Here is a 20,041-nt window from a genome sequence, read left to right on the forward strand (position 1 = left end):
GGGCATGCACGACCATGCTCTGCTTTGTACAGGTGGCAGGGATCTGAATACAGATCATAATCACACAGCAGATACTTTTACCCACTGGGCCACTTTCCACCCGTATTTGGAATATTTAAAGTAATTCCTATAACAGGCTGCACACCGCACCCCCATGTCTGCGCTCTGTGCGCTGGCATCCAGTTACCGAGCTTCAGGCAAGGAACTGGAGGTTAAAATACACAGACACACAGACAGAGGGATAGCGACATGGGTCATCCTTGAATTCCCCAAGAATGCCCCCTTTATTGTGTTCAGGGGCAGATTATATAGAGATAGCCACGCCCCAGCCAAACCCGCCAGAAACCACTCTCCTGCCATGAGGAACTCCTGAAGGTCCTGAAGCAGCTGTAGGCACTCAGATCAGGAGATTACAAGAAATTCAGGATTTGGGGTCTCACTGCTCCCAGCATAACTAAGCTGAAAGAAAGTGGAAGTCTCCCAAACTTGAATAAAATTTTGCTATAGCCTGTAAGTTCTTAGAAGCCTTGCCAATGTAAAGCATTGAATTTAATACACTGCATTTCATAGCAATAACAAGGCCAGAGATTTGTATGCTGTTTTATTGTATGCTACAGCCAGTGTATATAAAATAGTTAAAACCTTGTGAAACAGAAATCCATGAAGATTCAGAGAGGTAGATGTTAAGGATTGACAAGTAAAGACTGTGTATTATGGCACGTGTTAGAGAAGCTTCTGTACAGACTTCAGAATATCCACTGGTTCATGAAAAGTGGTTTAAGAAACCTGATGGAGAAAACAAAGATAAAGTGTCAATAACTTTTAAAAGACATTTTTATCAGTAATACTTGGGCAAGAACAGTTGTTTTCATTTTTGAAAATGGTTTATTTATGCTCTGCCTGTTTCCCTGAGTAATAACATAGAGATGATGTTTTTCCACCTCACAATGGTGTAAGAGCAGCACATGCCGATACTTTGAGTCTTGCACTTTTCCTAGGCTACCAGGGTGTATCCGGTAACACTGTTCCTCTGAGCCGCTGTGCAGCAACAGCACTGTGGCCACATCTCTAGTCCACCCCAGGACCTCTCAACTATCAACAACCCTTGATGTATTTTCAGCTTACTGTGGCTGGCTGGTCCACACCCATCATGAGTCAACCCTGTTTCTAGGTGGCTCATTTGAATATGAGTTTATAAAGGGTTTTCTAATGAAATTGAGCCTAAGCCTGCTTTTCTTTTTACTTTTGAAGATGCAATCTACAAAGATGCTAAAACCCAACTTTTCCCTGGTTCTCAGACCTGGCACAATATCTATCATCCTGTTTTATGGCGTCGTACAGATCACACCACTAAGATTACTACTGAAATGTAGTAATATCATAATAAAAAGGTAAACATAAAAACATTCAATGAGGAAAATCCTAGGATCCTTTGAAAAAAATGATTACTAAGATGCAGTCATAACAATATACAGAAAATATGCAAGGACACTGAACATGCGACTGTCAACAGCAACAACCTTAATGCAGCCCATGAGATGAATAGACAATCTATGTATGTAACAAAATACTACTTAGCAGCTTAAATGACTCAAAAATTCATACAGGATAAAACACAGATCTCAATATTGAAGTAACAGTTATATACTTTAAAACAGTCTTATCTTAAAACTATAAAATACAGTTATATATATATATATATACACACACACACACAGAGGAGAAAAACAGGTATAACAACTTCACAGTAAGTTATTATAGAAAGTAAAACATGTTTTTAAAAATAGGGTGTAAAAAAATTAAAAATTTGAGTACTTCATAACAAACACTGAAGAGGCACAAAACCTCTGGGGGAAAAACAGAAGAAAACATTTAACTTCATTTGATAGCAAATTCAGCACACACCAAAAAAGAAAAAAAGTAAAAAAAAAAAAAAAGCACCCATGCACTGAGTGGAAGACCAAAGATGGGCAGTGATAATCAAATTTTATTAAAATTCCCAAGTCACTGTTTGGCAGTTTTACCTCTAAAGTTCACAGACAGCCACCAAAAACATCAGTCTTGGCCATGGCCTCAGACCTGGAAGCTGACAGCAGTGAAGTAAACAATGGATTACGGCCCAGCTGCTGAAAGCCCTGTGAAAATTTACTGAGATAAAAATTCTCTTAAGAGGATTTCTAATGGTTGTCTCCTTTTGGCATTCTCTGTTGCTAAATTACTTAAGCTGGTTTTATTTTTATAAGCTGTGTATAGACTCCGATGATTTTACTATGTCTTTAATGTACTCTAGACCCAACAACAAAGGTTGCAAAAGAAATGCAGGTTCTGGAGCCTTCCCTTAGATCCACTGGGTTACAATATGCACTTTAGGAAGACAATCTGTAAATTTACTCACGGTTTTAAGAAGCAGTGGTTTTTATCTAAATATCCTTTCCTTACCCTAAACTGTTTCAAATCATAATATCCAAAGTTTCTTTTATTGCTTGAATTAACAGCCTTAATTTTATTTTGAAATCTGGGTTCTTATCCCAGTAATCTATAAATATAAGTCATTTAAACACTTTAGTGTGGACTCATAAACAAAAAAGCTACGAACAGGACTTCAGACTTAACACTTTATATTGGATGAAAGTAAATTAGTAAATATACAGGAGTTGAGTCTAAAAAAGAATCTCTAGTAAATCATAAAAATATGAAACTCCTATAGATCCCTATTGAATATTGCCAGAAGTCATAAAATGCTAACACTGTTAAATGTGAAGACATCAGCTGGACTCAACAGGATCCCTCATGGAGAACCTGTTACCCAAAAGCAGCTCTATTCCCCTTCTCCTTGGTGTTTCAAAAAGCTTAGTCATCGTAACCTATCACTAGATTTACTGGAACAGTACTTACACTTCCTGAACACCCCCAAATCTACAAAGCCTATGTAACAGCTTCCTGGACTTTTTGAGTCAGAATGTTAGTGTAAGGGTGTGTACTACACACAAAGTAGTTTTTAAAACACATTCTAAGTTTCCTTCCCAATTCAATACTACTAACTAATGTATCGAAGATTACAAATGAAAGTATTCTTTAATTAATTGTAAATTAGCCAAAGCCGTTTTGGCCGTATCTTTGGAACAACAGGTTTTTTCACATGTGGTATTTAATCTAGGACAGGAATATAAACTCTTGACAGATATACTAAATAGCAAGTGATTTATTGTCTTAGTCCTCAAATCCAGTTCACTGCCAACCTACGTGCAAATCTCTTCTCTCGTGTTTTATATCTGCTCAACAAATGAAAATAAAGGTAAAACCTATTCCTTATTCCCTATACCTCTGCCCTGTTTGCTTATTCAGCCACCCTGGCTGTCTTCCACAGTTGATCCAAATCCACCAGAGCACCCAGAGTCATTGCTCTAAGTACTGTACATTTCGTTAAAACTTCAATTTGACAGGTAAATAAGCAAACTAGTATTTTAGGAGCTCCACATATGCATGCTTTTAGGGCCAGTACATACAAACACATGCCTGTGACCCCAGTGGAGTTTTCTGAGTCTCCCATACCTTTTTACGAGTTATTACATAGCCCTTTATGATAAAAATAGAAACCATTAGTCTTCTTGACTACTAGAAGTTTTCACTGACCTTCAAAACCAAAACTTGGGAAACAAAAATGCTGTCAATATTACAGATAAAGACCTTGATGTTTCTTTCTTTATGTGGAAAGGGCACGAATGAAGAAAACTCACCTCAAGATAGCTGATTACAAAAAGGAGCAGACTTTCTGGGGTCTGAAGGGATTTGTACTGGAAGACACTCCGGTCAGCAGAGGGTCATGTTGAGCATTCTGCAGACAGAACTGTTTCAAGTCTGCAGCTGCCTGGGAAACCTATAAATAACAATGAGCGGAGAAATGTCTGTTGGTAAGGTTTTAATGTATGGAAACACTTAAACAGCCCTTCAAAATCGACAGCTAACAGTTCTATACTGGCTTATACTTAAAACAGTAAATGAAACTGGTTTGTCATATTTTTTCTACTTACCGTAAGCATCAAATGATTCAACACAAAGTATAATCCCACTTCTCTGTGAAGCACAGCATGTCTTGTTTTTACGACAGGCTGTTCAACAAGCCCTAACACCTTGGTTTGGGGAGCATAGGATTTGTTTTGTCTTTTGTAACCCAGGCTGGCTTCAAACTTTTTATGTAGCAAACAGCCTTGAATGTTTGAGCCTCTTGCCTATACCACCTGAGTGCTGGAATTAAAGGCCTGCCTCATCAAGCCCGGTTTATGCAATGCTGGGATCCAACTCAGGACTTTCTGTATTCACAGGGAAACACTAACAACTGAGTCCCCTGCCCAATAGCTTGTTTTTTTTTTTTTATTAAAAGTAGTATGTAGTATTAGTAGTTCAACAAAAAACTGAACATTATAAGGAAACTGTCTTGAAAGCAAACTAGAAATGCCCATGAATGAACCTGAGGTAACTAACACAGAACTCAGACAACCAAACACTTTATTATATTCTTCAAATTTATAGCCATCCATATACTGTCTTGCATTTAAGAAAGACATGCACTCATTCAAGCATTTACCCTTATGCATATATTCTGCTTAGGAAATAGAGAGCATCAAAAACAGCACTGAAATCCTATTTGAATTGCACATACACATGTACTAACTAACACTACCAAATCACATTTGAGCAAAAAAGTGTTTCTTAAAGACAGGCTACTCAGCAAGTTGTCCAACTGGGCCTGAGTTTGTTTGATTTCCAGAACCCACATAAAGGTGGCAGGAGAGAAGAACCTCTGTAAGGTTGGTCTCTTACCTATCTCCCCAAATGCACCCATGCATACACAATTTCCTTTTTAAATTGGAGCTGTTAAATTAAGGTACACTTAGTTTTTCAAGTCACATGAAACAGTGCAGAAGGTTGCCTGTGTCAGGTTTTATATCAGTTGAGTTCGAAGCCAGCCTGGCTACTTGGTGAAACCCTATCTCCAACTCGCTGACTGAAGGCAGATACCAACACAACAAACAATGCTATACAGGCCATACATGGCAGGAATGCACAAAACCATCTCATTCCCTTACTTACTTATCCTCAATCTTAGTGATCTCTAGGGTGATGACAACAAATGTCTGTTACCCTGATGTGTCCGGAAGAGTTAACTAATAGACAACTCTCAATCAAAAGCCCCTCAGATAACAGCTATGTTGTAAACTTATCCTGGGGTAAGTTTAAACTCAATTTAAAATCTACATGTGTTTGGCTCATACAGCAATTCAGGACAGTAAGTCCCATGTTCGTCTCTGAATACAAAAGGTTCCTGCCGTTTTTAAATGCTTATACAAACAGCAATACCCCGCTTTGCCCTTAAAAGTGGCTACTGTATGGAGGGTAAAGTACCAGGGTTCACAATGTTGCGCCATTTGACTTTGTTCGCATCCATCAGAAAAGCCTAAGTGCTGCCTGTTCATTCCTTTCCACAATGTTTTCAAGTACCATTGTGTGTGGAAACGACTTCTCGGCAGAGACTACCAGTGCAGTAAAGAGTGCTGAGATGAATGACATTTTAGTTGGGCCGTCAACGGCAACAAACCTCGCTCAGTAGCGACAATGAAAAAAACAGCACTCTAAACAGGAACCTTGAGAGTCAAATGGAAAAGCCGCTAGTGCCCAAGACAGAGTAACAGCTAACATCCAGGAGGCTGCCACTGTGAAACTGTCAGTCAGGATTCCATATACCCTGTCCTACCTCTGTGAGTAATATTAAGTTCATGCTAGCTTTAAAACGCCACACACAGCATAAAAATGGCATGGATGGTGTTAAATGGTACCTAATCTAATTTAGGAACCGAGGAAAAAATTATTTACAATTCCTGAGTGAGAACTCCAAAACTGTCTATTTGTGGTAGTTTAAATGATCCCACTCAGAAGCCTTCGGGAGAATTAAGATGCACAAGGCAAGATCGCTAGGAGGTGGCCCCAGAGCAACTAGGCTTTTCAAGGAAAAGGAAGCTCTCCAGTCTGTGAGCTCATTTCTTTGGTCACCAGGGCTAAGGGTCACGGCTGTAATTACTGCATTCACCTGGCTTTCTCCCCCACCCCCACCCCACTATCTCTCCTTCCGGGCCTACTTTAGGATAGTTAATATATGTGCACGATGCTAATCAATAGATTGCTTCAAAGTTCTATCTGGCCAATAGATAGTTCTGAGTAAGTCACTTGGATGAGGTGTGAATTTGATTAGGGAAATGGAGTCCAAACCAAGACACGTGGGCGTCTCCCTGACCTCCTAAGGTTACCACAAGGAAGTTAAGCAGTATCTGGCATTTCTACTTGGGGAACCTACGTGCAAGTTCTCTCCACAAAGCACGGTGGAAATTAAGACTAGCCTGCCGAATATAAAATCAAATCACCTTGGGAACTGGCAGCTTCTAGCAGGGAGGTTTATATTCTCGTTTTTTATACTCATGGGAAGTATTTCACACGTAACCCGACCTATTTCATGAGAAAGACGCCAATCTGTTTAGGATTTTAAAAGTAAGCAAACAGTCCTCACAACAGCGTTTGAATGCCTGGTTGTCTACCAACACGGACAGAAGGCCTTTCCCCAAAAGTCAACAGTCCAGGCCAAGGCAATCCTAACAGACGGCAAAGTTAGACCAGCCCAGGCCGGCGCTAATCAGTTGCTCGGGCCTGTGAAGCAGTACAGAGCCCAGCAAGGTCAGATCCGAGCAAACCGTGCCAGCCGGCTCGGGACACCTCTTTGTTCGAGGCTGGACTGAGCGAGGGTGGTGTCCTGAGGCTCCGGGACGTTCCGCAAACAGACTGGCTCACTAAGCCGCAGTCCGAAGCCACCAAGCAGCCTCGGAAGTGTCCAAGGGCGGAGCAGGGGCCGTGAGTTTGGTGAAGATCGGGGTGAGAAGTGGGACTCGAAAGTGAGTGGCGAGACTCGGTGTGCGAGGCCAGACTCGGAGGAAGGAAGGGCGGGCGGGCTCAGCCCCTCGCCGCAGCCTGGGCCGACAGAGCGCGAGTCGCCCCGAGTCCACCCGCGCTTCCCCACCGGGGCCCACCACGCCCGCCCATCCACCCACGCTCGCCCACCTTCACGCGGTTGAGCCCGGCTTCTAGCCGGAGCTGCTGAACCACCTTCTTCATGGCGGCGACGCTAGAGGAACCCGACATGGCGCTCGGGACAGCCGTGCCGACTCGTCGGTCCGGGTGAGGGGCGGCAGGTCGCGGGGCGGGAGAGAGGGGGGCGGGGGGCGGGGCTCCGAACTTCGGCTAAGTTTCCGGTGCTGCGCGCGCCGCGCATGCGCGCCCCGCCCCGCCCTCCGGGTGCCCCGCGGGCGCGAGCCGAGGAGAAGGGGCGGAGCGGCCGGTGGGCGCAGCGGCGACGGGGGCGGTGCGGCCCGACGCCCGGCCGGCGCCGTCCGCGTCTGGAGGGGCTGGTTCGGGTGAGGTGAGGAGGACGCCGGGTGCCGCGGCGGGAGAGTCGCCCGGGAGGTCCCGAGAGCCCGGTGGCGGAGGGGCGGGCCTCGGTTTCCCTCACAGAGCCGACGGCGGGGTGAGGGCCAGCACGGCCCCGGGACGCAGGCCGACGCGTCCCCGGGCTCAGCCTGGCACCGGGGGACCCGTCCAACGGGCGACCCCGGGGCCCCCCGGGCCGCGGGACTGGCCGCCCGCCACGCTTCCTCTTCCCGCGCTCTTCCAGGAATTAGTCCCCGTGCTTTTCAAATTAAAGCGTTTGCGTTTAGGGAACGTTTGCTCTACTGAGGTCGCCGCAATCGCTTACTTCGTGCTTGTAACTAAACCCCCAGAGGGCTTTTCAGGAGAAAACACTTAACTTTTTAATTAGTTCAAGCTCCAGTGTTTCCCGCTGAGACCTGACGTCTCTAACAGGAGTTTCGTCGTCAGTGCTGCTGTCTCGGCCGACAAATCGCGTGACTGACCAGTTAAAACGCCCGCAGGGAGTTCGGCTTTTCACCCAGCTCTCAGTGAATGTGTAAGAGCTGTGGTTTGAGTTTGGTTCTACAGCTTGCCCAGGTACCCTAGCTAGCCCTTAAAACTGCCCAAGTTAGAAAGCTTCCTGCGGTGTTTGAGAATGAAACGAAATGACATTTTATGTGTAAAGAATGTGAAAAGTGAGGCTGGAGAGAGCGGTTGGGGACAGGGCCTGAGTTCAGTTCCCAGCACCCGGGCTGCACCGCTCACGAGCCCCAGCCAGAATCCCAACTCCAGGGGTGCTGTAGCCCCCTTTCTAGATTCTGGGGACATCTGCATTCACAGATGCCCAGACCCACATTCATACCAATAATTTAAAAAGAAGATATTGTTGTTTGAGACACTTGTCTAGCTCTGGCTAGCCTTAAACTCTTTGTAGACCAGGCACTGATCCGTCTGCAGCTGCCTTCCAAGTGCTGTGATTAAAGACACGTGCCACCGAAATAAACGAATGAACGACTATGAAAGGTGGTAGCACAAATACTTTACCTCGTGCCTTGCTGCCTATATTGTATGCTGAAATCTCAAGGCCGATTCCTGAGATAAAACGTGTGTGACTTAAGGAATGCCCTACTTTAGTTACAGTAATAACTAAGAACTAAGGGATGTTAGTGCTGGAAGGCATTTCAAAGATCCCACATAGCACACACAGTACACACTATTAAGTCGATGTGGAGGAATAAACAAAGTATTTCGTCTTGATCTCAGCAAGGTTTTTCTTCTTTCTCCAAACAAGTGAGTTAGGAAGCCACAGAGTGTGTTTCTGCCTCGAGCACCAGATGCTCTCCTAGTTTTTACAGTCTGTCTAATAGGCACTGCATATTGGCTTAGGGAGGAGAAATGGAATCCCCGTCAAGTTCATTTGCATCTGAAGCTGTGAGCATTCGATGCAGTTCATGAATTATCGGCATCTAATAAAAGCTTGTTCTTTAATCTTCCACAGTGTTCTAAGATTACGATCTGTCTTCATCTTAGATTATTAAAAATAGACTTTGTTGTCTAAAGTAACAACACAGAGATCCTATTAACAATAAATGGCAAGAAAACACAACCACACAACCTTGCTGTCTTGTGTTTTGTCAGCAGGACACTGCCAATTTAAATTTACCTAACTTCCACACCTTACTCAACTTTCATTCGTTGGGTCTGAGTTCAATATTGAATAAGTAAAATACTTCCAAGATTCACGATCCTTTGTATTTTAACCAAAAACCAGGAGATCTCAAAATGAGTTTCTATTACTGTGGGATTCCACCATGTGGTGGTGAGCACTGTAGACGCTTGAGTTTACATACTGTACTTTATAGTAGTTTCAGAAATTGAAGTTTGGACAAAGTGAGCGATTTGCTTCTAGAAAAATTAAAGCTCAGGTTTCCTAGTTTTTATCCTATTATGTACAGGTAATGCATTTCTTCCCATGGCTTTGCTCATATGTTGATATAATAGTTTTTATAATTGGATATGGAATTTATAAGGAAATCTTGTTAAAAAAATTTTAGCCAGTAATAAGTTGGGTCATAAGACTTGTGCTTTTAGATTAATGTCTATGCATATTATCACCCATTTTTGCTCTAAAATGTTACATTTTTCCCTCTACCTTCCTTCTGACCATGTTACGTTCACCTGGCACTGTGGGTTCTCTCCTAAATACACTCCAAGGCCTAAGTGCTAAAGCTTGATTGCCTGGAATCAATTGATTGGAAGTGGGGCCCTTAGGAAGGGAGGTAAGCATGCCTCCCTCCCTCATCTTATATCAAAGTGAGCAGCCCCTCCGTCTATGCCCCTGCCATGATGTATTGTACTGCCAGAGGCCCAGGTCAACAGGTCAAGGTTTCCTTCTTTAATTAGTATTACAATCTTAAACAGCCTAATGGTGTATAGGCTCTGGGGTGTCTTTGGGTGCTTTATTTAGCTAACACAAATTATCTTTTTAGGAAGGTTAGAACTTTATTAGATTACCCATGAATGAGGCAGAACAAAACTGTCAGAACAGAAATGGAACCTGAATTTATCCTGATGAGAAAGGCCTGTGTCATGAAGTATGCCCATCATGTGTGTGGCATAAGGTTGACCATATTCTGACTTACTTCCTGGATAAAGCATTTTCACATTTGAGTGAATTTAAGAACTGGAATGGGTCTGAAAGACCCCAAGTCACATTCTTGTCAGATTTAAGGCACTAAGATATAGACTGCAATGAATGGCCTTTTACACTATAGAGGACTAAACCTGCTTTTCTGGTGCCCAATCCATTTGATTGCTTTATGTGGAGTTCTGCTGTGTTTAAATATAGCCTGTGTCAAACTCCCAATTTTAGTTGTTAATTAAGATTTCTAGTTCACCAAGTATCTCTTCATATATGCTAGCATCAAGTTGATCATTTACTAAAAATTACTCAAATCCTTATTTTCTCTGAAGACTACCAGAAATTCTTAAAATTTGATTTTAGCTCTGCAACTGAGTCTCAGAGTTATTTTTAATGATCTTTGTAGTTTTTTTCTGCAAAGACCAGACGTGGCCTTGGGATACTTTTCAGTAACTATTTTTAGCAGGTTGGTCTGGGCACTCAAACCTAAGGGCCAGCACACATACTATGTAAGTGATCCTCCACTGCACTGCACCCAAGCTTAAACAACTCACCTTTAGACAAACTGGTAACCATTTATTGGAATTAGTATCCAAGATAAGGTTGTTTCTCCGTTCTTGGAAGAAAGGTTGTAAAGCAAAATTTTGTAGTACATGAGAGCTATTAGAACTCTTTAGTCATCTTTGCTCATCAAATCATCTTTTGCTTGAAATGTTGGCATTATGTTGTCATTAACTAATTATTATGAGTAAATAGTTTGAGAATCCCAAGTATTATGTTAGGATTGGTTAGTATCAACTCCAAATTCTAAGCATGCCTAAGTTTAATTTAAACTTAATATTAGTTGGTTTATTAACAGATTCAAGTTAATCAAGCATTGAGTTATTATTGGAAAGATGACATAGACAAGTCATGGAAATTGATTCTGTGTGAAAACCCCAAAACTGGAACTACCCCACACATAGGCCAAACTGGAAGAAAATCCAAGGCTCATGACCTCAGCAGCAAAATTTCTGGCCTTTATTGCTGATAAGTAGTTTCGGCTGTGTTCCTCCTCTGTTTGCCTGCTACAGGCAATTTGCTTAGTCTGTTTTTACCATCTGTTTGTAAACCTCAGGAAACTACAGCTTTCTCATAGGATGAGCTTGTCTTGTGGCTGTGATAACTGCCTCATGGCTTCTTTATATACAATTTGATTCCAAAGATTATATAGCCCACAAAATATATTTTTTAATTTTGATAATGTCAAAACAATTAGTGGTATTTCATAGAGCTGAGATAAGTACAAGGTCAGAAAAGTTTTGAACTTTATGACTTAAATTGCCACTTGGAGGTCAATGTAAAGCCATGCTTTGAGATACAAGAATGCTTTCGTTGTGCTAGTCTAAGGGTTGTTAAGTTGGTGTGTGCATCATCTAGGATTTACCAGCCTTGGAAATTTCTTTTTAGAATAATATTAACTCCTCTGTTTTTTCAGTTTTTATTATATTTTTGATATATATTTAATTTATCATGCATTGTTATAAATTACCATAAATTCTATGAGGAAAACCACAGGAAATAATACAAAATAATGCTTGATATATTTAAAGACTAGTATTTTTAACTAGAATGATTGCTTACATTTAATCTATGCCCTGAATGAAATGCATATGAGAAAATAGTTTTTATCATTCAATGACCATTGTTATAAATTCAGGCTTTCCCCTTATAAAAGTATATTTCTACATTATATATGTATTTAACCCAAATTTTGACCCATAAAAATGAATTGTTTAGTAAATAGTAAAACATGTTCTTGTCAAAAATCCATCCTAATGTAATTACCAGTTTATTATCCTGATGGGCATGAGGCTCCATTGTAATTTGAAAATAAAATGCATTTAATACAGTTAATTTTCTGAATTTTGTAGCTTAGCAAGAGTATTTACCTTTGTGATCCTGTAACTGGCAGAAGAGCTGTGGCTTACTGTTAATGCCCAGCATTCCAAGAAAATATCAAACCACATATTGGTAGCTTAAGAAAAGACAGCAATTCTAACATTCAAGGACAGTATCACTTCCACACCATTATAAGTTGAGGAGGCTGTCTGTACAGAGTGTAAATTTTTTTAGAATAACTAGCCTACTTAGTGTATAATGTCTTTTGTTTTGTTTTGTTTTTCTTTTTAAATGATAATAAGATTGTATACATTTCTGAGCTTATACTTTGTGTTTATATTAAAGCTTTTTTTTGTTACTGTTTGAACACATCAGAGACCAGAAATAGCTGGAATGCTATCTTAAACCAAAAATCTATTTAAATGCTTATTTAATGCTGCTTAAATGAAGAAAGATATATAAAACATCCAAAACTCCACCTGGTAACTATCCTGTTGAGACACTGGTCAGTATGTCACTCAATCCAAGTCGACCTTCTTCATCAGAGGTAAGAAAACCATACCTATCACTGGTTTTGGAAAAAACAAAAGCTGTGAATGACATAAAATATTAGATGCTGATTCTACTAGGACCCCAACTTCCCATATAACATTATCAGATTATATGATTATGCTACTTACATCTGTAACTCACTCCTCTGTTAAGACGTGCAATGAATTGATCTTACCATCCTTTTTACTGTTTTTAAACTGGTGATGCCCAGACTCGGCTTAACTTTATAGGGCATAGGATCACTCTGGCTCATGCTTCTGACCACTTGTCATCTCTTGCTTTGTTGTACTTCTTTGATAAACAAAACCCTAATGTGTTGAATGAGATTTCTGTCCTTCCCAGTCCCGTAGCCATTCAATTCCAAAGAAACACACAGAGGTCTATATAAATCATAAACTGGTTAGCCTGTTAGCTCAGGCTTCTTCCTTCATTAACCCATAATTCTTGTCTGTGTCAGCCACATGTCTTGGTACCTTTTATCAGTGAGGCATTCTCATCTTGCTTCCTTTGCGTCTGGGTTACTATTGCAGACTGAACCTTTCCTCTTCCCAGAATTCTCCTGTTCTGATCACTCTGCCTATACTTCCTGCCTGGCTACTGGCCAATCAACAGTTTATTAAACCAATATAACTGACAAATCTTTACAGAGTACAGGACCATTGTCCCACAGCACTAATGAATACATTTCCTTCCCATTCTTCCTGAAGACTTGAGGAAGACTATGTAAGTATAAGGACCCTTTAAATCCCTGACCATGAGTCTGAAGTGGAATCTTTCACTGGAAGGCATTCATGCTGTGTGTCACTCATTGACTTAATGTACAAGTTCTTTTTTTTTTTTTTTACCTCCTTAAGCTGCTAAGAATTTCTTGTTCTTTCTTGATCTAATCCAATCATATTTCCACTTTTCACAAACCTGCTCTTATTAAATTCACCTCTTCATCATGAAATTTATTAGCTAATTTTTCTAAACATACTTGGTCTGATTGATTACAAAAGCTGACACCATTGCTTCTCTTCCTTGATAGAATTCCTTCACATTGCTTCTTTTGTTTTGTTTTGTTTTTAGAGACAGGGTTCCTTTGTGTACCCTTGGTTGTCATGGAACTAGACCAGGGTGACCTCAAACTCACAAAGATCTGCCTGCCTCTGCCTTCTGAGTGCTGGGATTAAAGGTGTGCACCACCACCATCCAGCTCCCATTGCTTCTTGAATAAATATTATCTTGGATTTATTTTTCCTGTCCATGGTTGTGCATTCTATCTTCTTTGTTGGATCTTCCTCTTCCAATATCTCTGTAGTGTATTATTCTCTCTGCTCTTGATGGGTGATAGTCTCATCTAGCCTAATAAATCTTCACGCCAACTTTATACAGGTTTCATGTGTATCTCCATCTTTGTCCTCCTGTACAAACTCCAGATCATATATACATCTTTTCAGCTGACTATTTGACATTGATGTTTGGATGATCAATAAGCATCTAACAGCATATCTGAAGCTGATTCTTAACCCTGTCCCTTTTCTCCGATGATGGCAAATCTGTTTATTTTCTCACTGATGCAAATGTTTTTAGCTCATACTTGATTATTCTTGCACACTTGACTTTTCTTGACTTCTAATGCTGGGATCGTAGGTGTGTCCTATTGTACCTAGCTTCTAATATGTGAATCTTGATTGCATTCTTGACTAAAAATCATTGAGGAAAATTTCACAATTTATACTCTGAATATAGATCACATGCTAGTTGATATTAATAAATGACTAAATGTTTAATGTGAAAATAGAAATATTAGAGAAGGCCTTTTTTTATATTCAAATTTATTTATTAATTAAGGATTTCTGCCTCCTCCCCGCCACCGCCTCCCATTTCCCTCCCCCTCCCCCCTATCAAGTCCCCCTCATCTGCTCGAAGAGCAATCAGGGTTCCCTGACCTGTGGGAAGTCCAAGGACCGCCCACCTCTATTCAGGTCTAGTAAGGTGAGCATCCAAACTGCCTAGGCTCCCCCAAAGCCAGTACATGCAGTAGGATCAAAAACCCACTGCCATTGTTCTTGAGTTCTCAGTATTCTTCATTGTCTGCTATGTATCCCAAAATATTAGGGATATTTTGATATAAAATCATGGTATCAATTTTACTTTATTCTGTCAATAAAGACAAGAGAGTGCCAGACATGGTGGTGAGTGCTGGTAATCCCAGCACTTGGGAGACAAGAGGCAGGAGGACCAAGAGTTAAATTCTCTCTTGACCTATACAGAGAATTCATGGATAGCATAGCCTATAAAAGATCCTTCCTTAAAAAAGGAAAGAGACATAGCAGAATGTTAAAACTTTTGTGTAAATTGTAGATATTTAAACATTCATAATTTTGTATATATATTTCATACAAAAAAATAATGAAGTGTGTCACGTCTTCAACTTGTATTAAAACTGCATTCCCTTCCTCCTTCAAGGCTCTCCCTTTTATCACCTGTTTGCTTTATTCCTCTTCAAGTTTGTTTCCACTTTGAGGTCTTTGCTTTAGCTCTTCCTAGAACTCTGTCTCTAGGTGTTCACTTGACTGTTTCAGTTTTTCCCTTAAGTCTTTATTCAGACTTCATTCCACATCTGCAACACTAACTGTTCTATTTAAAACTCAGTTTCTCCATGTCTTTATCTTCCCATTTTCCTAAATCTGATCTCATTATATTTCCTAGTAAATAATCCTATCTGAGAGAGTCTGCAACCTGTTTTATGCTTCTTAACGAAGAGTATCTAATATCACATGGGCCCAAGATTAGTCGGCAAATGAGGCACCTTGTCTGGGTACAGAATTTAAGGGAATAGCAAAATGTGTGTGTGTGTTAAGTCCTTTGAATTTTAATGTACAGTGAATAGCAGCTTTTCCTAAAGAGACCCTGCTATTGTTTTTGTTGTAGTAATCTAAATATTTTAAATGGGATACTGATTTGAGACATAAAATATGTCATTAAGTTTTTCTTTCTTTAATAGTTTGGTACAAGTATAAACAGGCTAAGCTAACAGTTAAGCCCCATATCAAGAATAGATTCTTCCTAGAACTGTAGGGAGCAAACATACTTCCCAAACCACAGTATTCGCTTTTAGGCTGCCACTGGGAAGCTACACTCCCCAAAACTGTATAAAGGCAGACAACATACAAAGGATAAGGATTCCACGAAGTCACTTTAAAGGAGTTGAGAATGTAGGGTGGAGGTGAGGGGTAAAAGTTTGCAATAAGAAAACACCATCTCCATTTCTGGCTTATGATCGGGGTTTGGGGAAAAGGCCATGAAGTGGGAAAAAAGAAACCTCTGAAGATGTCGGCCAAGAGATGGATGAGGAAGACCAGGCTCTGAAGCAGAGTCAAAGAGGAAGAAACTTGAGGAGCTAAAAGTCTAGGCTCCTGAGAAGGGCTCTTGACTAGAGATGAAATTAAGAAGTCTGGCAAAAGTAAGCTATCTGTGTACCAAACATCTAGATTCCTTGCTATAACATCCTTTGCCACTTAAAGCCACTTAAAGAATGAAGTGTTACCCTGGAGCCTGTTGTACATTGTAATAAACTTGTGAAAAGGAAGGAAGAGAAGGAGGAAAGAAGGACAAAAGAAAGGAAAACATACTATCTAATATTGTTACTGAATGCCACAAGAAGAATGTCATTTGTCAAAGTGTTGAGTAAGGTGTGAACCAACAGGTATCATCATTTCAAAGGAAAATGTGCACCAAGTGTCAAATGGTCAACTTAGCAAATTTTTGTTTTGTCACTTGTTCAGATGAGTAAATACATTCTATATTTCAATTGTGTTTATCTAATTTAAAAATTTATGTTAATAAGTTGGTTGTTTCTCCATTTCAGAAAATTTTTAACTGATATCTTTCTTCTTCAGCTGGTGGAACTTCATGTTTTTTATGTCCCTGAAGGATCGTGGAACTATAAATTAAATACTATTTCAATAGAAGTTATTAACAAGTTTATTTCTGCTGGATTTATAAGGCAAGTATTTTGAGGCCATGAAACAAATTATCTGGAAAAGAGAATTTCTGAAAATTGAAAATCTTCTAAGTGAAAAATATCTTGCTGATTTAATGGATCCATCTCTAGTTCAATAAATAGTACTGTGTAATGCTAGTGATAGGATCGGGTAGAGTAGAGTAATGAATGAGGTACCGGGTTTTGTAGTCACTAGTAGTGCAGTAAATATATAAGCTTTGCATCAATCATTGCTATAGCAACAGACATCACCTGGGCATATTACTGCTACTACCCAAAAAAACAATGTATAACCTCTTTATTACTAAGATTATACACAAAAATAATGAACAGAAATGATCTAAAATTCAAAACCAGTTGAACTGTGAACAGTAGTTAAAGCAATGTGTTGACAAGGTCTTTATAATTGTTTAAAGCAATAAAACTGCAGGTATGTATGTGTATATGTGCATTTTTACATTCAGACAGACATGACACTGTGATCTGGCTCTTTGTTTTCCCCTTGAGGGTATCTCACCTCCTAAAATTTCCCATCACTTTTCCCAGTCACGTTGATTTCCTTTCTTTTCTAAAACACATTGCATATAGTCATTATATACTGTCAGTCCTGAGCTGCTGAGATTGCTCAACAACTAAAAGTACTTAACACATGACTAAGTTCAATTCACATAAAGGGGAAAGGAGAAAACCAATACCACAAAGTTGTCCTCTGATGTCAACACACAGTGTACATCCATACACCATAATAATATTTTTGGAAAAAAGCATATAAATTTTATAACAAAATTGTGTTTTAATCATAAAACATGGTTGTAGATTAGAAAAACAAACATTTTCTTTCAATACAAAAAGGGTTTTTGTAATCCATATTCATTTGTAACCATTTTGTTTTGTTTTTCGAGACAGTGTTTCTCCGTGTAGCCCTGACATTCCTGGAACTCTCACTGTAGACCAAACTCGTCTTGAACTCACAGAGATCCCTCCTGCCTCTGCCTCCCAAGTCCTGGGATTTAAGGCGTGCACAACCACTGCCTGTCCATTTGTACAAATTTAAAAGACAGGTTTTTAATCATTTGTTTTGAAAAATACTTACGGGAAACCTAACATTCCAGGCAGTGTTGAAACATAAGACATAAAATTATGTTTAATGCATTAAATTAGTATTTTCATTTAAGTTAACTAAACCTGTTGATTGATTAATACATTCAAAATCTATTTAAAACAATGTCATATTTCAGAGTATCTCCTGAACTTACTTTACAAGCTCTGAGGGAGCGCCTTGGTGAGTTTCTCGGTGTAGATGCTGTTGCAGAAAAATTTTTATTTCTGAAATGCATTGGAAATAATTTAGCTGTGGTAAGTTTTCTTGCTTTTTTTTCCTTCCAAGTAAAGTCTATATTATCAAATTACATTTTTTAAAAATGTTTATAAAGTAAGTTCCTTCACCTGTGAGATAATTTGGCTCAGATTCTAAAATGTTTATAATATTTTTTTAAACAGTTATTTATTAACATTTTCCTGCATATAAGATAAATATGGAGCCTGCCCTTACAGTGCACTCAGTGTAGTGGTCAAAGTAAATGATGTAATTTGAATAAATTAAGTGTCGTATTTTGTGTGTGAAGAAAAAGAGATTCTCCAGCAGAAGAAGCGGGTAGGTAAGGGACATGGAGGAAGAAATGATACTCGGGCTTGGATCTTGAAAGGTAATATCTGATCTTGAAAAGAATGAAGAGTGAGAAACGATTTCTGAGCAGAGAAAGGAGAATGATCAGAGGAGTGGAAAATCAACAATCGAGAAGGTGATGGTTGTCTTCTGTTGTATCAACCGTGTCAGAAAGTGGGGTTGGGAGAGCGGAGGGCCAGCTATAAAGTACACTTCTAAAGGTCTTGAATGCCACATGAATATTTCATGATTTTTTTCTGAATCCTTGGAGTTTTTGAGCAAATGAGTAGCATGATTAAATACTTTAATTAAAATTATTTTTCTCTTCATTGAGAAGTAGGAAGACATTGTGGGCACAAATTGTAATCAGCTATATGATCTGAGCAAGTTATTTAATCTTTATGCCTTTGTATCCCTGTCTGTAAATTAGAGATGCTGTTCATATCTGTCTCATGAAATTACAAAGCTTAACTGTGCTAATTTATGTACTCCACACAGAATAGTGCCACAAACACACTGACTCCCATTGAAATGATTACCATACTTATTATTAAAGGTCATAGAATTTCGGTTATGTTTCGTTCAGGATTCTATGTTCTATATAATCTCACCATAGTTACTTTAATATTGATATGTGGTTGTATGTCTTCCATAGAAAAGCACAGAAAACTAATTGAAAATTATTATCAAAGATGTAACCTTTTCTTATGTATTTAAATCTAGGTGAAGGAAAGGCAAGAATCAGAACTGAAACTCAAAGCATTTGCTCCTCCATATGTATGTACTATGATCTGAAACTTAACTAATTTTAAAAGTGAAAGTGGATTTGGTTGTTTTTGACTTTTTAAAAAATTTCCTGTGTTTTAGGCTCTTCAGCCAGAATTATATTTGCTTCCTGTAATAGACCACTTAGGAAATGTTTATTCAGCATCTTCACCAGTTACTTTAGATGAACGTCAGAGTAATAATGATACCACAGAGATTAATGGAATAATCCACAGACCAGATAGTACAACTTTATCAAAGGATGAACCTGGAGATCCAACTTTGTTGGAAAATATTTGGAACGACTTTACAAATCAAGAAGAAGGTGATTTCAACTAAAATGGGGAAAGCAGAGTTTCTTATATATAGAAACTGAGCAGTCAAGCCTATATGCAAATTTTGAGCAAATCTAATTTTACAAATAGAAGGAAGATACAAGGGAAGCTGTAGTTCAATTGGAACTTAAAAATGTACAGGTGGGAAAGGAAAACAATTGAAATACTCTGTTAAAGATGAAATATGGGCTAGGGAGGAAGCCCAGACTTGCAAACATAAGGGCTGGCATTCAGCACACAGAGCACTCATTAAAACAAACAAAAGCTGGGCATGACAGTGTGCACCTGGACCCCAGCATTGAGAAGGCAGAGACAGGTAGAGCCTTGGGATTTATTAGCCTACCTGGACTGGCCTGCTTGGTGAGCTCTGAGTCAGGGAGAGACCCTATATTTAAAACACAATGATGGAACCTGGAGAGGTGACTCAAAGGTTAAATCATTTAGTGTCTTGCCGAGGACCCGAGTTTGGTTCCTAGCATCCACATCAGGCTGATCACAAATGTTTTTAACTACATCCCAGGAGATCTGATACCCTCTTCTGGCACCTGGGCTCATGTGTATATCCTCACAAACACACATAATTAAAAAAATACTAATTAAAAAATTAAAAAGTAAATTTTTAAATTCACACTCAAAAGTAGATGACACCTGAAGAAGGACACCTAAGATTGACTTCTTGTTTCTATGTGTTCATGCCTACACACACCCATACACATTACACACCTACACACACACAGTCATACACATACAAAGGGGCAGATAAG

At 39.5% G+C, this 20,041-nt stretch overlaps 2 protein-coding genes across 10 annotated transcripts in view; one reads left to right on the forward strand and one right to left on the reverse strand.

Annotated features, from left to right (window-relative positions):
- Nucleotides 1-588: 588 nt before the first annotated feature.
- Gng5 (G protein subunit gamma 5) lies at nucleotides 589-7,261 on the reverse strand. Its single transcript, XM_075981136.1, has 3 exons — nucleotides 7,105-7,261; nucleotides 3,738-3,877; nucleotides 589-786 (listed from the first exon to the last, which is right to left on the reverse strand). Exons 1-2 carry the CDS (start codon nucleotides 7,183-7,185, stop codon nucleotides 3,752-3,754), a joined length of 207 nt encoding a protein of 68 aa, XP_075837251.1. The 5' UTR covers nucleotides 7,186-7,261; the 3' UTR covers nucleotides 589-786; nucleotides 3,738-3,751.
- A 58-nt stretch (nucleotides 7,262-7,319) lies between these two features.
- Spata1 (spermatogenesis associated 1) overlaps nucleotides 7,320-20,041 on the forward strand; it is a 35,382-nt gene continuing 22,660 nt past the window's right edge. Inside the window, exons 1-8 of one of the 9 annotated variants that reach the window (XM_075981128.1) lie at nucleotides 7,337-7,462; nucleotides 7,859-8,046; nucleotides 9,664-9,728; nucleotides 12,347-12,518; nucleotides 16,408-16,514; nucleotides 17,750-17,867; nucleotides 18,901-18,954; nucleotides 19,045-19,267. In XM_075981128.1, coding sequence (XP_075837243.1) covers nucleotides 12,483-12,518; nucleotides 16,408-16,514; nucleotides 17,750-17,867; nucleotides 18,901-18,954; nucleotides 19,045-19,267 — 538 coding nt within the window. In that variant the 5' untranslated portion in view covers nucleotides 7,337-7,462; nucleotides 7,859-8,046; nucleotides 9,664-9,728; nucleotides 12,347-12,482. Of the gene's footprint in view, nucleotides 8,047-9,663; nucleotides 9,729-12,316; nucleotides 12,519-16,407; nucleotides 16,515-17,749; nucleotides 17,868-18,900; nucleotides 18,955-19,044; nucleotides 19,268-20,041 lie in introns of all 9 variants that reach the window. The other 8 variants (XM_075981129.1, XM_075981133.1, XM_075981124.1 and 5 more) reach the window with 8 other exon arrangements.

The sequence above is a fragment of the Microtus pennsylvanicus genome, chromosome 7 (genome assembly GCF_037038515.1).
Source record: "Microtus pennsylvanicus isolate mMicPen1 chromosome 7, mMicPen1.hap1, whole genome shotgun sequence".
Classification (NCBI taxonomy): Eukaryota; Metazoa; Chordata; class Mammalia; order Rodentia; family Cricetidae; genus Microtus; species Microtus pennsylvanicus.